The 21601-nt window shown below is 38.1% G+C and overlaps 1 protein-coding gene across 4 annotated transcripts in view; it reads left to right on the top strand.

Annotated features, from left to right (window-relative positions):
- The window catches only part of DNMBP (dynamin binding protein), a 129624-nt gene that overhangs the window by 67104 nt on the left and 40919 nt on the right, over positions 1 to 21601 (top strand). Inside the window, exon 1 of one of the 4 annotated variants that reach the window (XM_016424964.2) lies at positions 10358 to 12504. The exons of the other annotated variants lie outside the window; for them this stretch is intronic. Coding sequence (XP_016280450.1) covers positions 11508 to 12504 — 997 coding nt within the window. The 5' untranslated portion in view covers positions 10358 to 11507. Of the gene's footprint in view, positions 1 to 10357; positions 12505 to 21601 lie in introns of those variants that run through there. 4 annotated transcript variants of the gene reach the window in all.

A 21601-nucleotide genomic window follows, 5' to 3' on the forward strand; every position in this document is an offset into this window, starting at 1 on the left:
TTTCCAAGTGCATACTTCTTTCACACACTTTCATTTTTTTTAGAGATTAATCCCAACTTAATTGACTTACACTAATGTCCTTTGTCTAGGTGTAGAATCTTTCTAACTTCCCTAGTAATGATAAAATTCTTCTCTGTATCAACTCTCCAAATAGAAATGTAAACAATTAAAACATATTAGATGCCTTATGATTTCTCTTTCATGTTTATCTTTTTTATACTTCTTTTGAATCTTGTGTTTGAATGTCAAATTTTCTATTCAGCTCTGGGCTTTTCATTAGGAATACTTAAAAGACCTCTGTTTCATTTACTATCCATTTCCCCCCCTAAAGGATTATATTTAATTTTGCTAGGTATATTCTTAGTTGTAATCTTGGCTTCTTTGTCTTCAGGAATATTATATTCTAAGTTGTCTGCTCTTTTAGTGTGGAAACTGCTTAATCTTGTTTGATCTTAACTATAGCTTCACAGTATTTGAACACTTTCTTTTTGGCTGCTTAGAGTAATTTCTCCTTAAACTGGTAGCTCTGGAATTTGGCTATAATATCCTTAAGCGTTTTTATCTTGGGATCTATTTTAGAAGGTGATTTGATAGATTCTTAAAATTTTGGATTTTGGATAGTGAGGCAATTTTCCTGTATGACTTATTAAAATATGATGACTCTTTTTTGGATAATGGCTTTCAGATAGTCCAGTGTTTTCTTAAATTCTCTCTCCCTGATCTAATTTCCAGGTCATTTGTTTTCCCAATGGGATGTTTCACAATTTTTTCCATTTTTTCATTCTTTTGATTTTGTTTTATTGAGTTTTTAAATGTCTTTTAGACATTTTGGAGTCATTAGCTTCCAGTTGCCTGATTCGAATTTTTGCAGAATTATTTTCTTCTGTGATGTTTTGTGCCTGTTTCTCTCTCTTTTTTTTAAGTCATTACCTTCCATCTTAGAATCAGTATTGTGTATTGGTTCTAAGGCAGAAGAACAGTAAGGGCTAGGCAATGGAACCAGGGACATGCAGCTAGAAAGTATGTGAGGTCAGATTTGAACCCAGGACATCCCATCTTTGGGCCTGACTTTCAATCTAGTTAGCCACCCAGTTGCCTCCTGTTAATTCTCTTTTTCACAATCTTGCATCACTCTCATTTCTTTTCCCAATATTTCCTTTATCATTCATTCTTATCTATTTCTTTTCCAAATTCTTCTCAGTCCTGGACCCAACAAACACTTTTCTTTGAGACTTTTCTTGTACCTATTTTCACATTGTTGTTTTTGTTTGAGTTTGTTTCTTGGTCTTTCCTGTCACCCTAGTAACTTTTTATGGTCAGTTCTTTCTGTTGTTGTTTGTTCATTTTCCTAGCCCATTTCTTGGTTTTGCACTTTATGTTAAAGTTAGACTCTGCCCACCTGGGGTTGAGTAGGCACTGAGCCAGGCTTTAGGCTTTGTGCTGCTGTTTTCAGAGCTAGTTTTAGGGTCTGCAAGTTTTGGTGCTTCTCTGGTGGTGTTATCTGGGGATAGGGGTGGTCACTGCTTTCTGGTCCTTATCCAGAAGGGCTCCTGATTCCCTGAAGCCAAACGTGTTAACATTCCTTGCTGCCTTAGAACTGTGATCCTCTAGAGCCTCTGCTCCTTGGTACCAACCCTCAGTGTTCTTATTTTTTTCTAGAGTTGTGACCCAGAATTGTATATGGGCAATAAAATGATCAATTATCACCAGTTCATTCTCCCAGTGCCATCAAAGGGTTCCCTGTGATCTCTTTTTGGCTATTTTTCTCACCCCTTTACAGTCTCTGAGCTGAGAGTTCTTGAAACTGCTGCTGCCATAGCCATCTTTAAGACCCACCACTGATGGCGATGCCATGTGGGCTCCAGCCTGATCCTTACCCTGTGGTCATAGACCTTTCCAGCAAACTTCTGAGTTTTCTTAGGCTGGAAAAATGTGTCACCCTGACCTTTTACTGGTGCTACCACTGCAGAATTTGATTTGAGGGATTTTTTAAAAGTTGTGTTAGAAGAATTAAGATGGGTCAGCCTCCGTGTTTTTTAATATCAGAATTTGTTCTATTGATTTCATATATGTAATTTTCTAAGTTTCAATTTGTGTGTATGTGAATAACAGTTTTAATTTTTAATGTGTTAGAAGAGGTATGTATTCCAGAAACTTAGAATTCAGAAGATTTAAATTTATTTTGAAATGGATTTAATCAGTTGCCTTTTTTACTGTTAAAGGGCTTTTGCTTACTGTTGCCAAACAACCCAGGTGGTGCTAAGGAAACCCCACTCCAATTTTTTTACCATAGTCAACATTTTTAAATTTCTTTCTTGATTTTTTGTGGACAGATCCAACGTAACTTCTGGGTTTCCCAGATCTATACACTTGTGTTCATTATTATACTTCTATCAGTTCTCAGCTATATGTAAAGTAGAAATTTTTTTTGTAATGAAGCTGAAAAATAGTTTTTTTAATATGACATATCTGTTTACCAAGTAGGTTCATTAGCACCTTCATACATCTCTGTGTTTTTCTAGACTTTCTCTTGTGCCAAAAGATAGGAACACACCTGGGCAAATAGATTGTGCCTCTGCTTTTTTTCCTCTCTTAAAAATTTAATTGGGGGCAGCTGGGTAGCTCAGTAGTTTGAGAACCAGGCCTAGAGATGGGAGGTCCTAGGTTCAAATTTGGCCTCAGCCACTTCCTAGCTGTGTGACCCTGGGCAAGTCACTTGACCCCCATTGCCTAGTCCTTAACCACTCTTCTGCCTTGGAGCCAATACACAGTATTGACTCCAAGACAGAAGGTAAGGGTTTAAAAATAAATAAATAAATGAAATTTTAATTATTTTGCAAGTTACAAAAATCTGTTTTTTATTCCACCCACTTTCATCCTCCATTAAAAAAAGAATATAAAAACAATAACTTTGTAACAGGGGGCAGCTGGGGTGGTTCAGTTGATGGAGAGTCAGGCCTAGGGATAGGAGGTCCTAGGTTCAAATCTCATCTCAGATACTTCTAGCTTTGTGACCCTGGACAAGTCACTTGACCCCCATTGCCTAGGCTTTACTGCTCTTCTGCCTTAGAATTAATAAACAATATTGATTCTAAGATAGAAGGGAAGGGTTTAAAAACAAACAAACAAACCCAACTTTGTAACAAATATGCAATCAAACAAAATAAATTTCTACTTTGGCTATGTCCAAAAAATGTAGTTTGTCCCTAAAGTCTTAGTACAGATTATAATGCAACAAAGTTACCAAAAAAACTATTTTGAAAGTTAATTATTTAGTTTTGTAAATTCTGTATTATTTGAAATTTTAATAAGATAGGGCACCCTATCATTATATACGCTGTGTTTGACAATTTGTGGATGATACTCTCTCAGACCAATGGTAGGTAGTAAAGGGCCTCTTGCTAGATCGCATCAGTGATCTGATTATCTCCTTTATACTTTTTCTCTTGCAGTTGAGTCAAAAATTTCTAGTGGGGTCTTGTTTCCTGGATGATAAGGCTAGGATTAAAAATGCAATTCTTGCAGTCACAGAGCTATAGGTCATGAAAGTTTTTACAAAATTTGAACATCTATTATAGTTATATATAGCCCAAAATGGTAGTTATGTGGAATTTTAATCTTATATCGTTATTTTAGAAAACCTAAGCAATGTTTCGAATGCCATTTTTATGTAATTTTGTAGCATTTATACTTCTGAAGTTAATAAAGCTTAACATCTCACTAATACATTTGGGACAGCCTCATATATTTCTTACTCTGATCTTTGAGGTCATCATCGCTCTTTCAGGAAGTAGGAAGCCTGTTTCTTTTTCTTTTTTCTTTTCCCCCTGTTGGAGAAGGTCAGGGGAGGAAAGCACGTTTGTTGTAATGGTGCCAAAAAAAAAAAGATGGCATTGAAACTTTTTCAGATGTACAAAAGAGAAAAGAGCTTCAGAAGGAAACAAAGACAAGGGCCATTTTGAAAATAACCTTTGGACTGTATTTTTAAAAGCAAGTGTTGAAAGATGGAATTTCAGTTCCATATAGAGTCCTTTTTTTCTGTTCTGTTGTATATATGGAAATGTGTGTGTGTGCATGCACATGTATGTACATATGGGAGCCTATGTTTTAAGTTCTGAATAAATACTTTTTTTTAAGTTTCCTACAGACTTAGAAGTTAAGTTATTTGCCCAGGATCATATAATGATTATGTATCAGAGCTGGAACTTTGAACTAGGTCGTTCAACATTTTATCTACTACAGACCTTTTTTTAAAAGTTGTTTTTAATGTTGCTAGGTAAATCCAAGTTTATTATCCTCATTGCCAAAGAAGCCATTTTTTTTTTTTGCAAAAAGACTATATCAATGCACATAAAAGCATATATGCTTAACTAAAATGATTCATGATGTTCAGTATGACGTATTCCTGAAAAGCCCAACAACACCTATGAGCATCACTGTGAGAGGGCGCATGCTTGAGGTAGACAGGCCCACTTTGAATGTCTCACTCTGGATCACGTAACTGAGATGGGCCCATGATTCCAAGACAGCCGCAGTGAGATTAGAAACCTGATGCTCTAAGCCTGTGTCCCTTTCCTGGGATGGAGAAGGCAACGCCCAGAAATATGTATTGATAGCTGCTTTAGAAAGTGTGATTGGCATGTAAGTTTCAACCAAACACATTTAAGGCTTTCCAACACAACTGAAACAGCTTTTCTTAAAAGGAGATACTGGTTTTTTCTCTAAGGCTCTGAATGACTTCATGAAAATTACTGCTGCATGCCAAGATGTGTGAAACTAGAAGAAAGTCTGCTACTTTTTTTGCAGGGCCAACACCCTGAACCAGATGTTATGCAAGTTGAGCATATTTATTTTTCTCCATCTACTCACAGGTTAGAAGGGCTGCCTCCCGTTCAGGCAGCCAGCTTGGCAAGGAATTAGAGACAACTTTCTAAGAGTAGAATCTCAAATACTTAGTGTGTCGGCTCCCTGAAGCTCTCTCCCAGGCTTTCTGCCCTGTCTTCAGAAGCACATCAGCCTAACATCACCACTAGGCACGTGACTTGGAGATCTTTTGTATTAACCAACCCCAGGCTCTCCCTTGACCTTTTGGCCTACATCATCAGTTGCCCAAAGATGTCTCAGTCTCAGCATGTCCCAAACAGAACTTGTTATCTTTCCTCGTAGACCTTCTTTTCTTCCTATTTCCCAGTTTTTATTGATGCCACCATCACTCTTCCAGATTTCCCGTAATGTAACCTCAGCACTCAGTGTTATCCTGGCCTCTTCATTCTCTGTTGTCCTGCACAGCCAGTCAACGTCTGACCACATGCTCACCCCTCTCTCCACTCATATAGAGCTGCTACCACAGCTCACGGCCCAGAGGGTGAGCCTCCTGATTGGTCTCTCTGCCTTAGCTCTCTCCCCAACACCATTACATACATCTGCCAAATTGCTCATCCTGACCAGCTCCAGTAGCTTTTCATTGCCCATCCCCATTTTTCTAGACTTGTTGACCATTATAGTTCTATGTTTTAAGATCCAACCACATTATCCTCTTTACTTCTTACAGTCCTACAGATCCCATTTCTAGGCCTTTGCACTAGCGATCCCACGCGATTGGCATGTAATTTCAAGATCCTTCCCTCTACCTCTTCGACTCACTCTCCTTTTTTTAGACTCTATTCCACTCTCTCCTTCTACAGAAAGTCTCCTGATGATTCCAACTGCTAGTACCTTCCCTCACTAACTAGTGAACTTCAGTACTTTGTCTATATTTGTAATGATTAATTTTATTCTTGTATGTCTTAAAACATATACTTCTTGTCTTTCCCAATAGAATGTAAACTCCATATTACCAGAGATTGTTTCATTCTTTGTACCCTATCTCCAGCATCAACAATGTGTTTGGTTCAGAGTAGGCATTTAATAAATTCTCATCAATTGATGTATTTCAGTGGATTTCAAAGAAGGTGCCATCTCACATTGGTAGAGGACATGTCCTCATTCAGAAGTTACCTATATTGATTAAAACACAGATCCGATCCCTATCCCTTAAAAACATTTATAAAACACATTCCTCAGAGAGGTTAAATGATTGTCTCTTGAGTTCAGATTTGAGCCCAAGTTTCCTTACTTCAAGTTTATAAATGATTTTGCTACACTAAGGTGCCTCCTAACCATCAAGGCATTTATCTGAATGCCTTCAGGGGTAGTGCCATCTACATTATAGTACCCTACTAGGTTAGGTCTGGTGGCAAAATTCTGTTTAGGAACCTCCAATACTAAATACTAGACCAAATCTAGGGGCCTTTTCTGTCTTCATTCTTCTTGGCCTCTTTACAGCCTTTGACTCTATCATTTACTCTCTTTTCCTTAATAGAGTCTTCTCTCTAGGTTTTCATAACATTACTTTTTCCTGGTTCTCCTCCTATCTGTCTGACCGTTCTTCAGTCACTTTTACTGGATCTTCATCCTAGTCATGCCTGCTACCTGTGGGTGCCCCACAGGGCTCTGTACTGGGCCCTCTTCTCTATACTATTTCATTTGGCTATCTCATCACTTCCATGGATTCAATTATAATCTTTATGCTGATGGTTCTCCGATTTATTTATCTACCACTAACATATCTGTTATTCTCCAGTTTTGCATCTCTGCTTATTGGATATCTTGAACTGAACGTCCTGTAGACATTTTATACTCAACATGTCCAAAATGATACTCTGTGTCTTTCCCCCAACCCTCTCCCCTTCTAAATTTCCCTGTCCTTTCAGTCATCAAAGTTTACAACCTAGATATCATTCTTGACTCCTCACTTATCCCTCCCATTCCCCCATATTCAGTTACCAAGGCCTATTAATTTTATTTTTATGGCATCTCTTGCCTGCCTGACCCATTTAAACTTCCAGATTAAAACTAATCTAACCTCTTTGGTGTCCTGCAGATTCAGGATAATCCAAGACAGAATTTATTCTCTTCCTTCTACTCTTCCAAAAAACCTGCTTTTCATGTAAGATTGCTAAATTTTCCTTAGGATCTGATGGATCCTTTCTTAAGGGTTTAAGACACAGAATGAAAGTTGACATTGCATTTATCCCAGGGTATTTTGTTTTTATTTATTTATTTAGTTACAACTAGAAATAATTTTTGACAATTGTTTTCTGACATTTTAGAATTCAAATTCTCTCCCTTCTTCCCCCTTCCAGCAGTAAAGAGTCTGATATAGGTTAATACCAGTGCTTTGATGTAATATGTATTTCCATATTGCTTATCTTGTGATAGAAGACACATATCACACATACAGTTAAAAACTCAAAAAGGAAATAAAGTGAAAGGTGGCATGCTTTGATATGCATCCCATCCCATTTAAAACTCTTATTGATCCAGGACTTGGCAATGTTCAAGAATATGAAGGTAAATGAAGAGCTGAGACAATAGCTTCTTGGTCTATAAAGGAGATAAACCCAGAAGGTAGGCAAGGATTCTAATGAATATTTATACTGTGAGTACAAGTGGATCCTAGAACAGGAAAAAGAAACTCTGAAATAATTTCTGAATCCCAGAATATGTAGATGCAGCTCTTGTAATTTCTTACTAATGAATGAGAAGTCCTTAATTTCATTTTTATTCCTATCTGCTATCTTGTTTGCATACCTATTGTGCCTTTGACCCATAATTTATTCTTCCCTTTTATCTCCTTTCAGTTGATTTAGTAGGTGTGTTTTCTATCATACTAGTTATATCAAGGCTTTTCATTTGCTCTAGAAGGAACAAAGTTCCCTCCATTGTCATACTTGGAAGGTCTCTTGAGTGGAAGATTAGATTAGTTATAAACAAGATCATAGCCTTATGGATTGTGAGAACTGGAAGAAAACAGATTATCTAGACTGACTACTTTATTTTTACAAGGCAGGAAACTGGGACCTAGAAATGTTAAATGACTCACTGGAGATCACTCAACTAGTTAATAATAGCAGAAATAGAATTAGGATCCATTTCCCTAACTCCTAGCCATTATCCTAAATTATATCTCAAAATGATTTATGGATCACTGATATCCTGTCAAATTGTTTTGCCTGCCCATTGGTTTGGTGGCAGAATCACAGTTTGACCAGTGGCAAAGCAACAGCTTTCAGGTTAGGAAGCAGGTCAGTACATTGTTAGTAATTTATTGATATTAGCCTGCCCTTCTCTTTGTCAGTGTGGCGAAGAAGTGACCAGTGAATTGGAGATAGTATCATTAGTACCCACTCAGCTGAACTGCCAACATAGGAATTTCATTTGTGAGGGAAGTAAGTAATATGTTTGAGTTGTCTTTATAGCCTTCTGAATGTAGAAGGTATAGGGAGCTACAGCAAACAATTAACTATCATAACCACGAAGTTTGGTAAATCTAACAGGAGCTCTGCAGCCACTCTTCTACTCCTCACTTGCTTAGACAATTCAGGTCCCAGGAAGGCAGTCACTATGTTTCCCATCAGGATTGCAGGGGTAATCTTGCATACCTTCAGTGAATTCCTCCAAATAGCAATCAGATCAGTTACTAGAGAGCATCTAATCACTGATGGCTACCTCAAAATCATCTTGACCATTTGGTCTCTTCTCAGTATCAATTAGTCAATAAATCATTAGTTTTTCCAGAGGGATATATACTGAGAAGGTATAGCAAGAATGAAAGTACAAAAACCTTTGAAACTAGGAGCTCATTCTCTTCCACTTCCATCCCTGGGAACAGGAAACTCCCAGAGTGGTGACTATCAACTCTACTCCCCTCCCAAGTTCGCTTTCTTTTAGGGTATGGTGTCTTGATTGCTGGGTCATTTCCTGTTGGGCTCGCTTCATCAGACTGCTGGTCAGGTTAACTCTTCTTTGAGCCTGCTGCTTTAGCCGCTGGCAAACTCCGCTCTGGGCTACAGTCTCTGAAACTGTATTTTCACAGCTTTCCACGACTCACAAAGGTATAATTTGAGCCATTCTTTTTCTGATACATAAAAATCAGAAAAGAACAAATATAACAGAAAAAGGTGCAGCACCAAATACTGATGGCCATGTGGTGACTGGACGAGGAGATAATGATGTTTACAGCAGGCTGGTGGCTTTTCACTAATGCTGCATCTCTTGTCCCTCTGGAGTTACAAAAGTCCTTGCCTGTCTTAATGTAATTTGAATGGAGTTTGGGATTGCAGGGTGCAGACAAGGAGATGAATGCCACAGTACCAATACAGCATGAAATGGGAATTGGCAAAGAAAAGTAAAGCAAGTGTGGGTTTTAAAATTAGTCATCAATACCTACAGGTTATATTTTAAAAGTTTTATTAATAATAACTAAAACAAAAGAACTGCCTGACTTCAGCCTGGTCACAGGTCCAAGAGCGGAAGAGGGAGGAGTTACAGCCACTTAAATACAATCATGCAAAATGCAGGGACACAGGAAAAGGGGATTTTGGGATCGTGGGAAATGTAGTCTCTAGGGTTCAAGAGTCTAAAGCAATACACAAGCAAATTTTATTGAAGGTAAAGATATATGTGGGGATCAGTCAGGGAGGATGGAAATCGGGTCCTCTGGGATACCTGGCTGAAAGGGGCACCAGACTGCTAAGACTAGTGATTTTAGACTTCTTATCTGGGCCATATAGGACTTGGCTTTGGGGGTTGGGGAAGAGTACCGTAGGGAACCTGGACCTGCTGTGGAGTTAACGATGAGGGAACTGGTGCTAATTCATGCTAGAGGGAATGTCTGAGTAATTGGGCACTGGCTTCCTGATATTCAGATTCCCCACTGCCCAGAAAAGGGTCTTTTGGCTATTACTACCTGCCTTACTTTGGCTAGGTGACTGGGAATTTGGACTTCCCCAGCTTCTTTGTTCAGCAAACTATGGAGGTCTTTTTGTTGTCTCTAAGGAACATGAGGAAAGCTCCAATCCTCCCTTAAGCATAAAGCCTTTCCGGGTCCCCTCTCTGCAACTCTCCCCCTACCTACCCCAGCACTAATACCTTCCCACCTTCCCTTTTCAGATTACTTTCACCTGTTCTGCCTATGGCTTTTATGTACCTAGTTATTTACTTGTTGTCACTCATTAGAATATGCACAACAGGGTAAAGACTAGTTTTTACCTTTCTTTGCATTCCCAGTGCAATGCCTGGTATGTTGTAAATGCTTAATAAATGCTTATTGACTAATAGATTACCATTCAGTTCTGGCTCATCAGCCATCTTTGTCTACATGGGGAGCTAAGGATAGATGGACACAGATTGATCATGTTTAAATATATACATATACATGCACACACAGGTCTATGTGTGTGTGTGTATATATATATATATACACACACAGAGAGAGAGATAGATATATTTATGCTAGTAGAGAATTTACAGAATGTATATTAGGAGCTTGAGAGAAGGAATGTAGAATTTTAATGTGGGCTTCAGAGCAATTCCAGTGTTCAATGAGTTTATTAACCTCTTCAATTTATAGATGGAGACTAAGACCTAATTTCTTCATTTTACAGATTAAGTTCCCAGAGGGTCTTGGTCACCATTAATCAACCAGTTAATAGCAAATCTTGAGAGCAGAAGCCAGGTCTCTAAACTCTCTTGATGTAGTCCTTTCTTACTTTGCCATGATCAGGGACTGGACAGAAGTTTAAGAATTCTCAGAAATCAATGAGGAAAAGATCCTTAATGCTAAATATAAGGAAGAAGATTAATATTTCTCAGGCTTCTTGAGCAGGAAGTTTGAAATAGTTTTCTGGGAAAGTCTAATATTCCATATATGTTCTATAATATTGAAATTGTCTCTTCATCTGAGTGGAGTAGAGGGAAATAATTCTTCTCTTTCATTTCTTCAATACATCCAGGAGTTTTAATGGTAGTAACTTGTAATTTGATTATTCTCTTTCTGGTAACCTGATATTTTCTGTAGTAAAGCCCTAGAGAAAGAAAGAAGCTGACCTAGGGGGAAGGGGGGAGCAGTGCTTGAATTTTGGAGGGCAAGCATAAGAGAAGACTGGATTCAGAAATAAGGAGAAGGAAAAAGAATTGGGAGGCTGCTTGGATTTCCTATGAAATAATTTTATTTGACCACTTAACCAAAGTGTTTTTGAAGGTAGTTTCCCCTTTTACCTAGCTTTTCTTGACACCCCTCCCCAGCCTTCCTAGCAGTTCCAAAGGCTCCAGCCTTTACCATGACAAAGCAGCCCAGCCAGTTTGACTAGCTTGAGGGAAACACCAAACTATGCTGCCAACGAAAGTCACATGATACTAGTTACTAATTACCTTCCAGCCCAGATGGGGAAAGATAATACAACTCACTTAGTGATTGGATACTTAGGTTTAAATAACTACATACTCTACTGGGTCCGGGCTGAGGCATCATGAGAAGGGAGTGTCTTAATCAAGAAAAATCTGAGGAGGAACACAGCCCTGGGCTAAGCTGCACCTGCCTGAATTTTAGCACAGCATGAATCCATAGAAGAAAGAGTTGTGGAGTGAAGAATGTGCCCACTTTCCAGGTTCATTACACTTTAAATATGGGTGAACCCCAAAGGATTAGAGAAGAAGCAAAGCCAGTGAAGAAGGGGTCTAGAGTCTCTAGCTGGGAGTATGAGGACTGTAGCAATATACAAAAAAGAAACCTTACTGAAGTGGATCGTTGTTACAGAGAACATGTTTTAGATTTGAAATATTGGACTGAGGGGCAAAACAGGAACTACAGAAAACGGGATTGTGGTTATTGGGAATTTGGAAAGGATGAACCAAGCTGTGTTGACTCTCAGAATGTGGACTGTTTCTGTGAAAATTTTAAGAAGACCACAGAAAGTGTGAATCGAGATGGTGGTGATGATGTGAAGTTGGAAAATGTGGACTATGGGAAACTGAGTTACAGAAATAAGGGTGACTGGCATACAGAAAGAACTGGAGACTGGAAGAAGTCTAATGACCACTTTGAAGATTATAGGAATTTGGATTGTGATCCTGAGGTTTATAAAAAAACTGGGGAGCAGTGGACAGACGGAAGGATTTTAGATGATTGTTTGAGGAATTTTGATGATCTTCAACGGTGGTATATGTTTCCAATGAATTTTAATGACAAATCTGAGGAATTTAGGAAAGCTAATTGCTGTGATGGTGATCTTAGATATTTGAATTACGAGTCTAGAGATTATAGAGAAATTAATGCTGAGTATGTGAGCTGCAGTGATTTTAACTTTGACAATGAGAGCAAATCTCGGGATTACAGAGACATGGATTTTCAAGAAGTGGAATATAATTGCAATGACAAGCCAGAAACAGTGTCACTCAAAGACAGAAAGTTCATCTTGGATAGTTTAGGGAATCCCAGGAAAGGCACAAAAGACTCTCACCCTGGGACTCCTCCAAGCTCCTCTGAACTGAGAAGAGTCTCAGCTTTAGAGGAGGAAGACAAATTGAGGAGCTCAGACTTATGGGGAAGGAATAGCTGTTACCGACGCACAGCACCCAGCACCCTGAGGTGCTCAGAATTTGTGCAGAAGAGGAAGAAAAAAGGTACTAAATTAGTTGTTTAAAAATAGACTGGGAAAGTGATTCCCATGATGGGGGGGCCCTGTGTGTTGTGGTGGCCATATCACTGCTAGTTCTTTCTTAGACTGACTTTGAAGAACACTGGCCTTATTCTGAGGCTCTTTTGAAGTATTTCCTGAGAGCCAGAGAATGCATAATAGGTGAAAAAGTGTAACATGACAATTGAAATAAGACTAGTTTCTTTCAGAGGACTTCCAGAGGGGCCCCGTTGTTTGCTCCAGTGTCTTTAGGATAATCTTTTCATTCACTCTGGTGCTTTTGATTTATCTTGAATGGATGATTAGAACGTAGCCTATAATAATGAAATAATTTTATTATCCCAGTTTGTTTCTGGGGTCTATCACACTAAAAAAAATCTAAAATCATTAACCATTACTACTTCAGTGTGACTAAAATATTATCTAATCTACTGGCGTAATCTAACTGGCAATAGACTTGCTGTTTTTTCTTATTTCTCTTTTCTTCCTGCTCTCTAGTGACCTTTGCTTGGGTTTGTTTAAATACTCTTTTTATGAGCTCTCTGTTAATCCTTCATTTTACTTTCTTATTCTACTTGCTGGAATAGTTGAAATAGAATTTATCCATGCATAGGATCAGACATAGGGCACATTATGTTGCCCTTAATCCCAAAGGTTAATTTGGTTTTAGTTCATTGTAGTGTAGATCCAGACTACTATGTAGCGAGAAGAAAGGAAGAATTAAGGAAATGAAAGATTCTAGACTGATTGCTTGACCAAAGCTGTTGCTTAAAGATTAGGTCTCTCTATGACAGATTATCATAATGCAGTAGAAAAAGAGATTTAAAATCAGATGAGACTTGCCTTTTTTAATCCAATTTATGAGTTGTATGGTCTTGGATAAGTAATTTAATCTTTGATTCTGTTTCCACATCTGTAAAATGGAGTCAATAATAACTGAAGTACATGCCTCACAAGATTGCCATGCGAATTCGATGAATGAATATTTGTATAGCATGTTTTGAACTTTAAAATGCTATGTATATTTTTTAAAAATTAGATTTGAAACATAAATCACCATAAATGGCCCTTAGAATGACTTTGAATGCCTATATTGACTTCCAATATTCTGATTCCCTGAGTGATCTTCTGAATTTGAATCTTCATTGATGTTAATCTGAACCAAAACCGAACTCTAGACAATGACCTATAAGTAAAGATGGACTAGAATCAAATCAAACTCTTAACTGTGAAGTCAAGGAAGTATGAAGCAATGCTCCCTCCACGTTGTTGTTCTACCTTGCCTTGATGGACTCTCTTTTCTTTGGCTACTTACTGTATTAAGCTGCTAGACTTCCTTAGAGTGTGCTGTGTTCCTTGTGTTTGACTTGTTAAAGTCACATTCCTTCTGGTGTGTTAGATTATGCCCAATGATGGATCTCTGAAGATTTAACAGTGTCTGTAGTTCAGATAACTTGACTTCATTTCCATTGATGCCTCTCTCTCTCTCTCTCTCTCTCTCTCTCTCTCTCTCTCTCTCTCTCACTCTCTCTCTGTCTCTCTTTCTCTCTCAATCCTTACTTTCTGATTTTGAATCAATATTTAGTATTGGTTCCAAGGTAGAAGAACAGTAAGAGTGAGGCAATGGGGGTTAAGTCCAGGGTCACACAGCCAGGAAGTGTCTAAAGCCAGATTTGACCTCAAGGACCTCCTGTCTCTAGGTGCATGCCTCTCTTATGTTTGTTTTCTCCAACTCAGTTAACATCCTTTTCTCTACTATTCTTTTTCCTCTTAAAACTCTTACTTCTCACTTGGTACCAATTCCAAGACAGAAGAGCAGCAGGAGCTAGGCAATTGGAGTTAAGTAATTTGCCTAGAATCATACAGCTGGGAAAAGTCTGAGATCAGATTTGATCTTGGGTCCTGTGACACCAGGGTTAGCTATCTGCTATTCCTAGCCATCCCTTTTTTCTTCTATTTTGCAGAAGTAAAATTGGCCCAGGGTTGATTTCTCAGAACTACATTTTAAATTTTGCTGTATAGTATGTAGCAGTAAACCCTACAAAAAAAGTGCTAACTACCAAAAAGAATTTTAGATGTTGGAGATAATCTAGTACAAACTGCTTATTTTTCACATGTGGAAACTGAAATGCAAAGAGGCTAAAATGATAATTTGGACACTCAAATTGAATTATTGGTATAGCAGAGTCCATTTTATCATTACCTTTATGTCCCTTTGGCATGTACCAGGTTGTGAGGTCCTGTTGTCCTATAACATTGAACATCAGATCAGCCCTAAGTTAGCTTATTTTTCTCCAATGAAGGATACAAATTAAGTCTAAAGTACCCATAGGGATGGTTTGGTACAGCCCAGAGTATATCCAAGAAGGTAAGTTTGAGGGTGAGACCTAATTTCTTAGTGTTTGGGAGATGGTAAGAATCTTTTATAGCACCGACACTCTGGGTTATCACTTTGTGTCAAGCTCAGCCTAAGGTGAATAGGGTGATTAGGCTTCATTCACCCCCCCCCCCCCCCACACACACACACATTTTCAAGATCTACTTTGTAGCAAAACACTAAGTACCACTTAACATGGAAATAAGACCTCATACATGTTATGCGTTGTTTCTCTTTTTATTCAGTGATAACTGCAAAGACATAAAGACCATTAAGGGCAAGATATAATTGATTCACAGCAAGAGAAGTGTAAAATATTCAACTTATAATATTCAACTTATTCACATTTAAAATTAAACAGGGATCAGAAAACTTTGTTTAAGAAAAATAATAATGAATACAACCAACCAGTGGAAGGAAAAAGAGAATGATAACTTAGATTTATATGAAGCTTTAGATGTACAAGGCACTTTTCACACACTTGTGTGAAGTAGTGTAAAAATGTAAATTAATGTATAATAATTAAAATATTATATTTTAAAAGATTTATTAATGATTATTAGAAATAAAGGAATAAAAAAGTAACAAAATAAAACCACATGCCCATGGCTAATCTACCTGCTCAAAAACCTCACTTACCACCACAGTCGGAACCCAGGAAGCAAATAGAGCAAGACCAGGAACCCCACTCAATATATTCCCCCTGTCTACAATAAGTCTGTAACTACAGGAAGTCAGTGGGCTCCTGGGAAATGCAGTTTTTAGGGTAACAGATTTCCAATTATACAAGTCAGTGCAAGTGTTTTCCGTATTTTACAGATGAGGTAATTGAGGATCAGAGAGGTTAAGTAATTTGTCACATAGCTACTCTGTCTCCTAATTTGGGTTCAGCAATGAGGCAAAGATAAAGAGGCCAGCATTTCCTACCTGCTCAATCTCAGGATCTCCATAATTAGATGAAGAGAAAAGAGAAGGAAGCCTAGGTTTTAATTCCATATAATTACTTATACTTATCTCTCTATAATATTAGACAACCTTAAGACCAAAATATAATAGATTCATGAATTTAGAATGTAAGAGACCTATGACATCATCTAGTCCAATTGTCTAATTTCACATAAGACCCAGAGACGTTGTGATTTTTCTGAGATGAACCTATGACCCCATATTCCAAAACCAGTTTTTTCTTTTTCTAATATTTTTTAAAATTCTATTTTATTTTTAGTTCCAAATTCCCTCTCTTTGTTCCTATCCTCACTCATTGAGAGGGCAAGAACTCATCATAAATACTATGTCATGCAAAACATAATTTCTTCATTATCCATGTTGTGAAAAAAATTTTTTTTCACTCTGCACTCTGGGCATCAGTTCAGTATCTTAAAGTGGCTAGCTTTTTCATTGTGAGTCTTTTGGAAATGGCACATCACTGTATTGATCAGTTACTAAGACTTTCACAAATGATTAATTTTACAGTATTGCTGTTACTATGTAAATTATTCTGTTTCTGCTCACTTTACTTTGCATTCAGTTAATTTGTTTTCCCAAGTTTTTCTGAAACCATCTCCATCATTTCTTATAACACAGTATTCCATCACATTAATATACTATAACTTGTTCAGCTATTTCCCAATTGATAGGTAGTCCCTCTGTTTCCATTTCTTTGTCACAAAAAAGGGCTACATATTTTGTATGTTTCTCTTTTTATTTATTCTCTTTGGGGTGTAGACCTACTAGTGATGTTCCCCTCTCCCCCAAATCATTTCCAAATCAATAATGATAATTTACAACAAAAAACCCAACATATATTTAACCTAAGTAGTGATCAGTGAAGTATATTAATTATACACATGTAAGTACTTTCATGTATTTAACAAGTTTTCCCCCTTTCCATATTCTTCACCCTCAAATATTTTCTGAATTGAATGTGACTTATTGGCAGTTGATTAGGAAGCTTTTGTTTAAGCCTTATCTTCTTGAAAGCAACATTCTAAATATTTGGAGGCCACAGGACAAAGAGTATGCATTGTTTTATGGCTTTTGGGATATTGTTCCAGATTTCTCTGAAGAATGGTTGGACCAATTTATAAGTCTACCAGTAGAATTTATAAGTCTACCAGTAGTTCATTAGTGTCCTTATTTTCCTACTTCCCTTCCAATATTTGTTATTTCCTTTGTTGACTTAGAAATAACACAGAACTACCAAAGTAGTCAGAAAAACCACTCTTTATTCAGGAATAGGGATAGATTCATGCTCCTGAGGCCACACAGAGCCCAGCATCACATACCACACAGGGCCTGCACCCTGGGGACTCTGGGAACCGTATCCCTGGGAGAAGGCACCACACTAAATGCCAGCTCTGGTGCTAACTCCACTCTGGGAGAAAAGAGAAATGGAATTTGAGGGGTCTCTTATACCCTCTGGAGAATTTGCTACAGTAAGCCTGCAGAGACAAACCACAAACAGGTTGCAAACTCTTTGCAGCCAGCATCAGGGGTATCAACTAGGGGTCAGCTATATCACATCAAAGGCAAGGGTCAAACTCAGGAGCTGGGGTTCTGAGAGGAGACAACACAATAAGGGAAGCCTTCAAAGCAAATAAAAGGTACTTAACATTAGCTATGTCCACAAATCCCACCTGTGCTAAAGTTCCCGAACAACTCTTAAAGTCCATAGTTCAACCCCAAAACAGGTGATTGGCACTGAGGTTTCTCAAAGGGTAGAGGTAAACTGAGTCATCCAAATTTCTTTTTGACACCTTTTTCTGGCATCTTAGCCAATTTTATTTTTTCTTAATTACATGTAAACAAAAACTAAAAAAATTTTTTTTTTAATTTGAGTTTCAGGTTTTCTCCCTTCTTAACCCCCTTTTGAGAATGCAAACAATTTGATATAGATTATACACATGTAGTCATACAAAACATTACCAGAGTATCTGTGTTGTGAAAGAACACACATCACAAAAAAACAAGAAAAATAAAGTGAAAATAGTATGCTTTGATTTGTATTGAAACTGTTCTTTCTTTGAAGGCAAATCACATTTTTCAATATAAGTTCTTCGGAATTGCCTTAAATTACCATATTGCTGAGAATAGCAAAGTCATTCACAGTTAATCATCATACAATACTGCCGTTACTGTCCTCATTCTGTTAATTTTACTTTTTATCAGTTCATGTAAGTCTTCCCAGGTTTCTCTGAAAGCAGTCTGCTCATCATTTCTTATAGAACAAGTTTTCCATCACAATCACATACCTTAACAACCTGTTTTATATATATATAGGTATTTTTCTTTGACTTTTTTTTGGGGGGTGGGGGACAGATCTATTAGACTGATGAATGAAAGGGTATGCACATTTTTATAGTCTTTTGGACATAGTTCCAAATTCTTCTCCAGAATTGTTAGATCAGTTCACAACTTGACCAACAGTACGCTGATATCCCTATTTCTCCACACCCCTCTCAATATCGATCATTTTCCATTTTTTGTCATATTAACAAATCTGCTAGGTATCAGGTGGTATCAGAATTATTTTAGTTTGTATTTCTCTAATCAATAGTAAATTAGATAATTTTTTTCATATGATTACAGATAGCTTTGATTTCTTCTTCTGAAAATTGCCAGATAGCTTTGATTTCTTCTTCTGAAAATTGCCTGTGGTCCTTTGACCATTTGCCAATTGGGTAATGGCTCTTATTCTTATAAATTTGACTCATTTGTCTATAGTTGACAAATAAGACCTTTATCTAGTGATTTAAAAAAATAACCCTTACTTTCCATTTTAGAATCACTACTGTTCCAAGGCAGAAGAGTAGTAAGAGTTAAGCAATAGGAATTAAGTGACTTGTCCAGGGGCACACAGTTAGGAAGTGTCTAAGGCCAAACTTGAATGCAAGACCTCCCAACTCCAGACCTGGCTCTCAATTCACTGATCTCCCAAAATTAATTAATTAATTAATTGAAAATATTTCCCCATGGTTACATGACTCATATTCTTCCCCTCTCCCTGAGCTGACAAGCAATTCCATTGGGTTATACATGTATCATTGTTTAAAACCTATTTTCATATTATTAATATTTGCAATCAAATGATCATTTAAAGTCAAAATCCCCAATCATATACCCATCAAACCACAAGATTGATCATTTGTTTTTCTTTGTTCCTACTCCCACAGTTCTTTCTCTTATCCTGTGATTTTTTAATGGCTCTATTAGTAGGGTATTCTCAGGCCCCAAATATTAACCCAATCTCATCCCCAAATGGTGTCTTTATTTATTTTTAAACCCTTTGCTTCCGTCTTAGTATCAATTCTAAGACAGAAAAATGCTGAGGACTAGACAATTAGGGTTAAGTGACATGCCCAGGGTCACAGAGCTAGGAAGTATCTGAGAGCACATTTGAACCCAGGTCCTCCAGACTCTAAGCCTGTCTGGTACTCTATCCACTGAGCCATCTAGCTGCCCCAGTAATAAAGCTTAATTAATGCCATATCATCTTTGGCTTTCCCTCTCTCATAAGTATTTATGCATAAGCTTATATCTTCAATCAACTAACATTTATTAAGCACTTACTATGTGAGCCAGGCACTCTGCCAAGTGTTGGGGATACAAAAAGAGGCAAAAGGCAGCCTCTGGCCTCAAGGAGCTCATAGTCTAATGGGGAGAGGTGACACCCTGCCAACAAATACATGCAAAGCCAGCTGTATGTACACACCAGATAAAGAGAAAATAATGAACAGAGGGAAGGCACTGGAATGAAGAGAGCGGGAAGGCTTCTTGTAGAGGAGGCCTAAAGGCAGCAGAAAGGTCAGTAATCAGAGGAGAGAGGGGGAGAGTGTTCTAGGTCCAGGGGAAATACCTGGAGCTGACAGAGAGCAATTTGTTTTCAGAACAGCCAGAAGTCCAGGCTCACTAGTCTGAAGGGGGTGTGTCAAGGGTATGGTGTAAGAACCTGGAAAGGTCAGAGAGGGCTGGGCGATGAAGGGCTTTGAATGCCAAACAACATTTTGTATTTGATCCTGGAGGCATGAGGGCCACTGCAGTTTGAGTCGGGAGGTGACATGATTGGGCCTGGTCTTTAGGAAAATCACTTTGGTGGCTGAATGGAGGATGGATTAGAGCAGGGGAGTGAAGCAGACAGATCCTCCAGCAGTGCCAGAGAAGAGAAGGGAATGGATGGGAGAGATGCTGCAAAGATGGCCTTGTCGACAGCAAGGATGAGGGAATGAGAGAGAGGTGACTTCCTGGATTATAAACCCAAGGGACTTGGAGGGAGGGGTTAGGGAAAAAGATAATGAGCTGTTTTGGACACACCGAGTTTAAGATATCAATTGGACATCTATTTTGAGGTGTTTGAAAGGCAGTTGGAGATGCAAAGATTTGAAGTCAGTAGAGAAAATGGGGTAGAATGAGAAGACTTGAGAATCATCAACATAGAGATAGATAGGAATTATCTATTACTAAAAATCCATGGGAGCTGAGGGTCCAGGAAAGAACCTTAAGGGATACCTACAATTAGAGGTTGTGATCTGGAAGATCAATAAATGAGCCTGAGGAGGGAGGGGTCAGTAGGGAAGAGGAAAACCAGAAATGAGTGGAAGCCTGAAAACCTAGAGAGAAGAGAGTATCAAAGTAGAAATCATCAGTAATGTTAAAGGCTGCAAGGAGGTCAAGGAGAATGAAGATTAAGGAAAGGCCATTGGATTTGGCAACTAAAGGATCATTATGAATTTTGGTGGAAGGTCTGAAGCTAGATTGTAAAATGGGATTAAGACTGAGAGGAGAGAACGTGGAGGCACCTTTATAGGCAGCCTTTTTGAAGAGTTTATAAGGTCTGAAGAGATTTAAGATGTTAGCAAGGATGAAAGGATCAAAGTGAGAGGTTTTTTTCAGGATGAGGGAATCATAGGCATACTTGCAGGCACTAGAAAATAATACACTAGAAAGAGAGATTGAAAATAGGTAATAGAGAGGGAATGATAGAGGAAGCATTTTGTTGTAGAAGTCAAGTTGGAATTGGATCACTTGGATAAGTAGGAGGATTAGCTTTGTTAAGGAGGAAGGCCATATTTCATCATGTGAAATGGGAGTAAAGGAAGACAGGAAGACAGAATGTATCTGAATGTTAGGAGATGAAGAAGAGGGAGTTTATGGCAAATGGCTTCAATTTTTCCTATAAAATGAGAGTAGGTGTCCCAACTGAGAGAGTTGGGGGAGTCAGAGCCATAGGATATTTGAGTTTGGAAGAGCCACCGTGGAGAGTGGTATAGTTAGTTGTTAAGGGAGATAGATTGGAATTGACTAGCCTGAGCAGAAATCTAGTTGAGCTTGTGTGTAAAGTTGAGGTGGACCCAGTCAGAACAGTTGTATAATTTCTCTGTCCTCTTTCAGGAGCATGTGTTGGAGCCAAGGTGATGAATGAAAGGAGTGATCCACAGCTGAGGCCAGACTGGGCTAAATCTCTGATAAGATAAAGAGGAGTAGGAATTGAAATGGGGACTCTGTAGAGTTGAATTGGTTCAGCTGTAGGTCTAGAGAAAGAAGACAAAAGAATGAGTAAGTGCCAAGGAGATATGGCCCAAGAGAGAATTAAAGGTTCAAGGGATTGGAGGTCCTAGTCCAAACAGAGTGTAGGGTTTTGTAAGGAAATCCTAGGGGAAAGGTGATGATGGGAAAAAAGCAAACAAAACAAACTCTATACAGAATAAAA

Source organism: Monodelphis domestica, chromosome 1 (assembly GCF_027887165.1).
Source record: "Monodelphis domestica isolate mMonDom1 chromosome 1, mMonDom1.pri, whole genome shotgun sequence".
NCBI lineage: Eukaryota > Metazoa > Chordata > Mammalia > Didelphimorphia > Didelphidae > Monodelphis > Monodelphis domestica.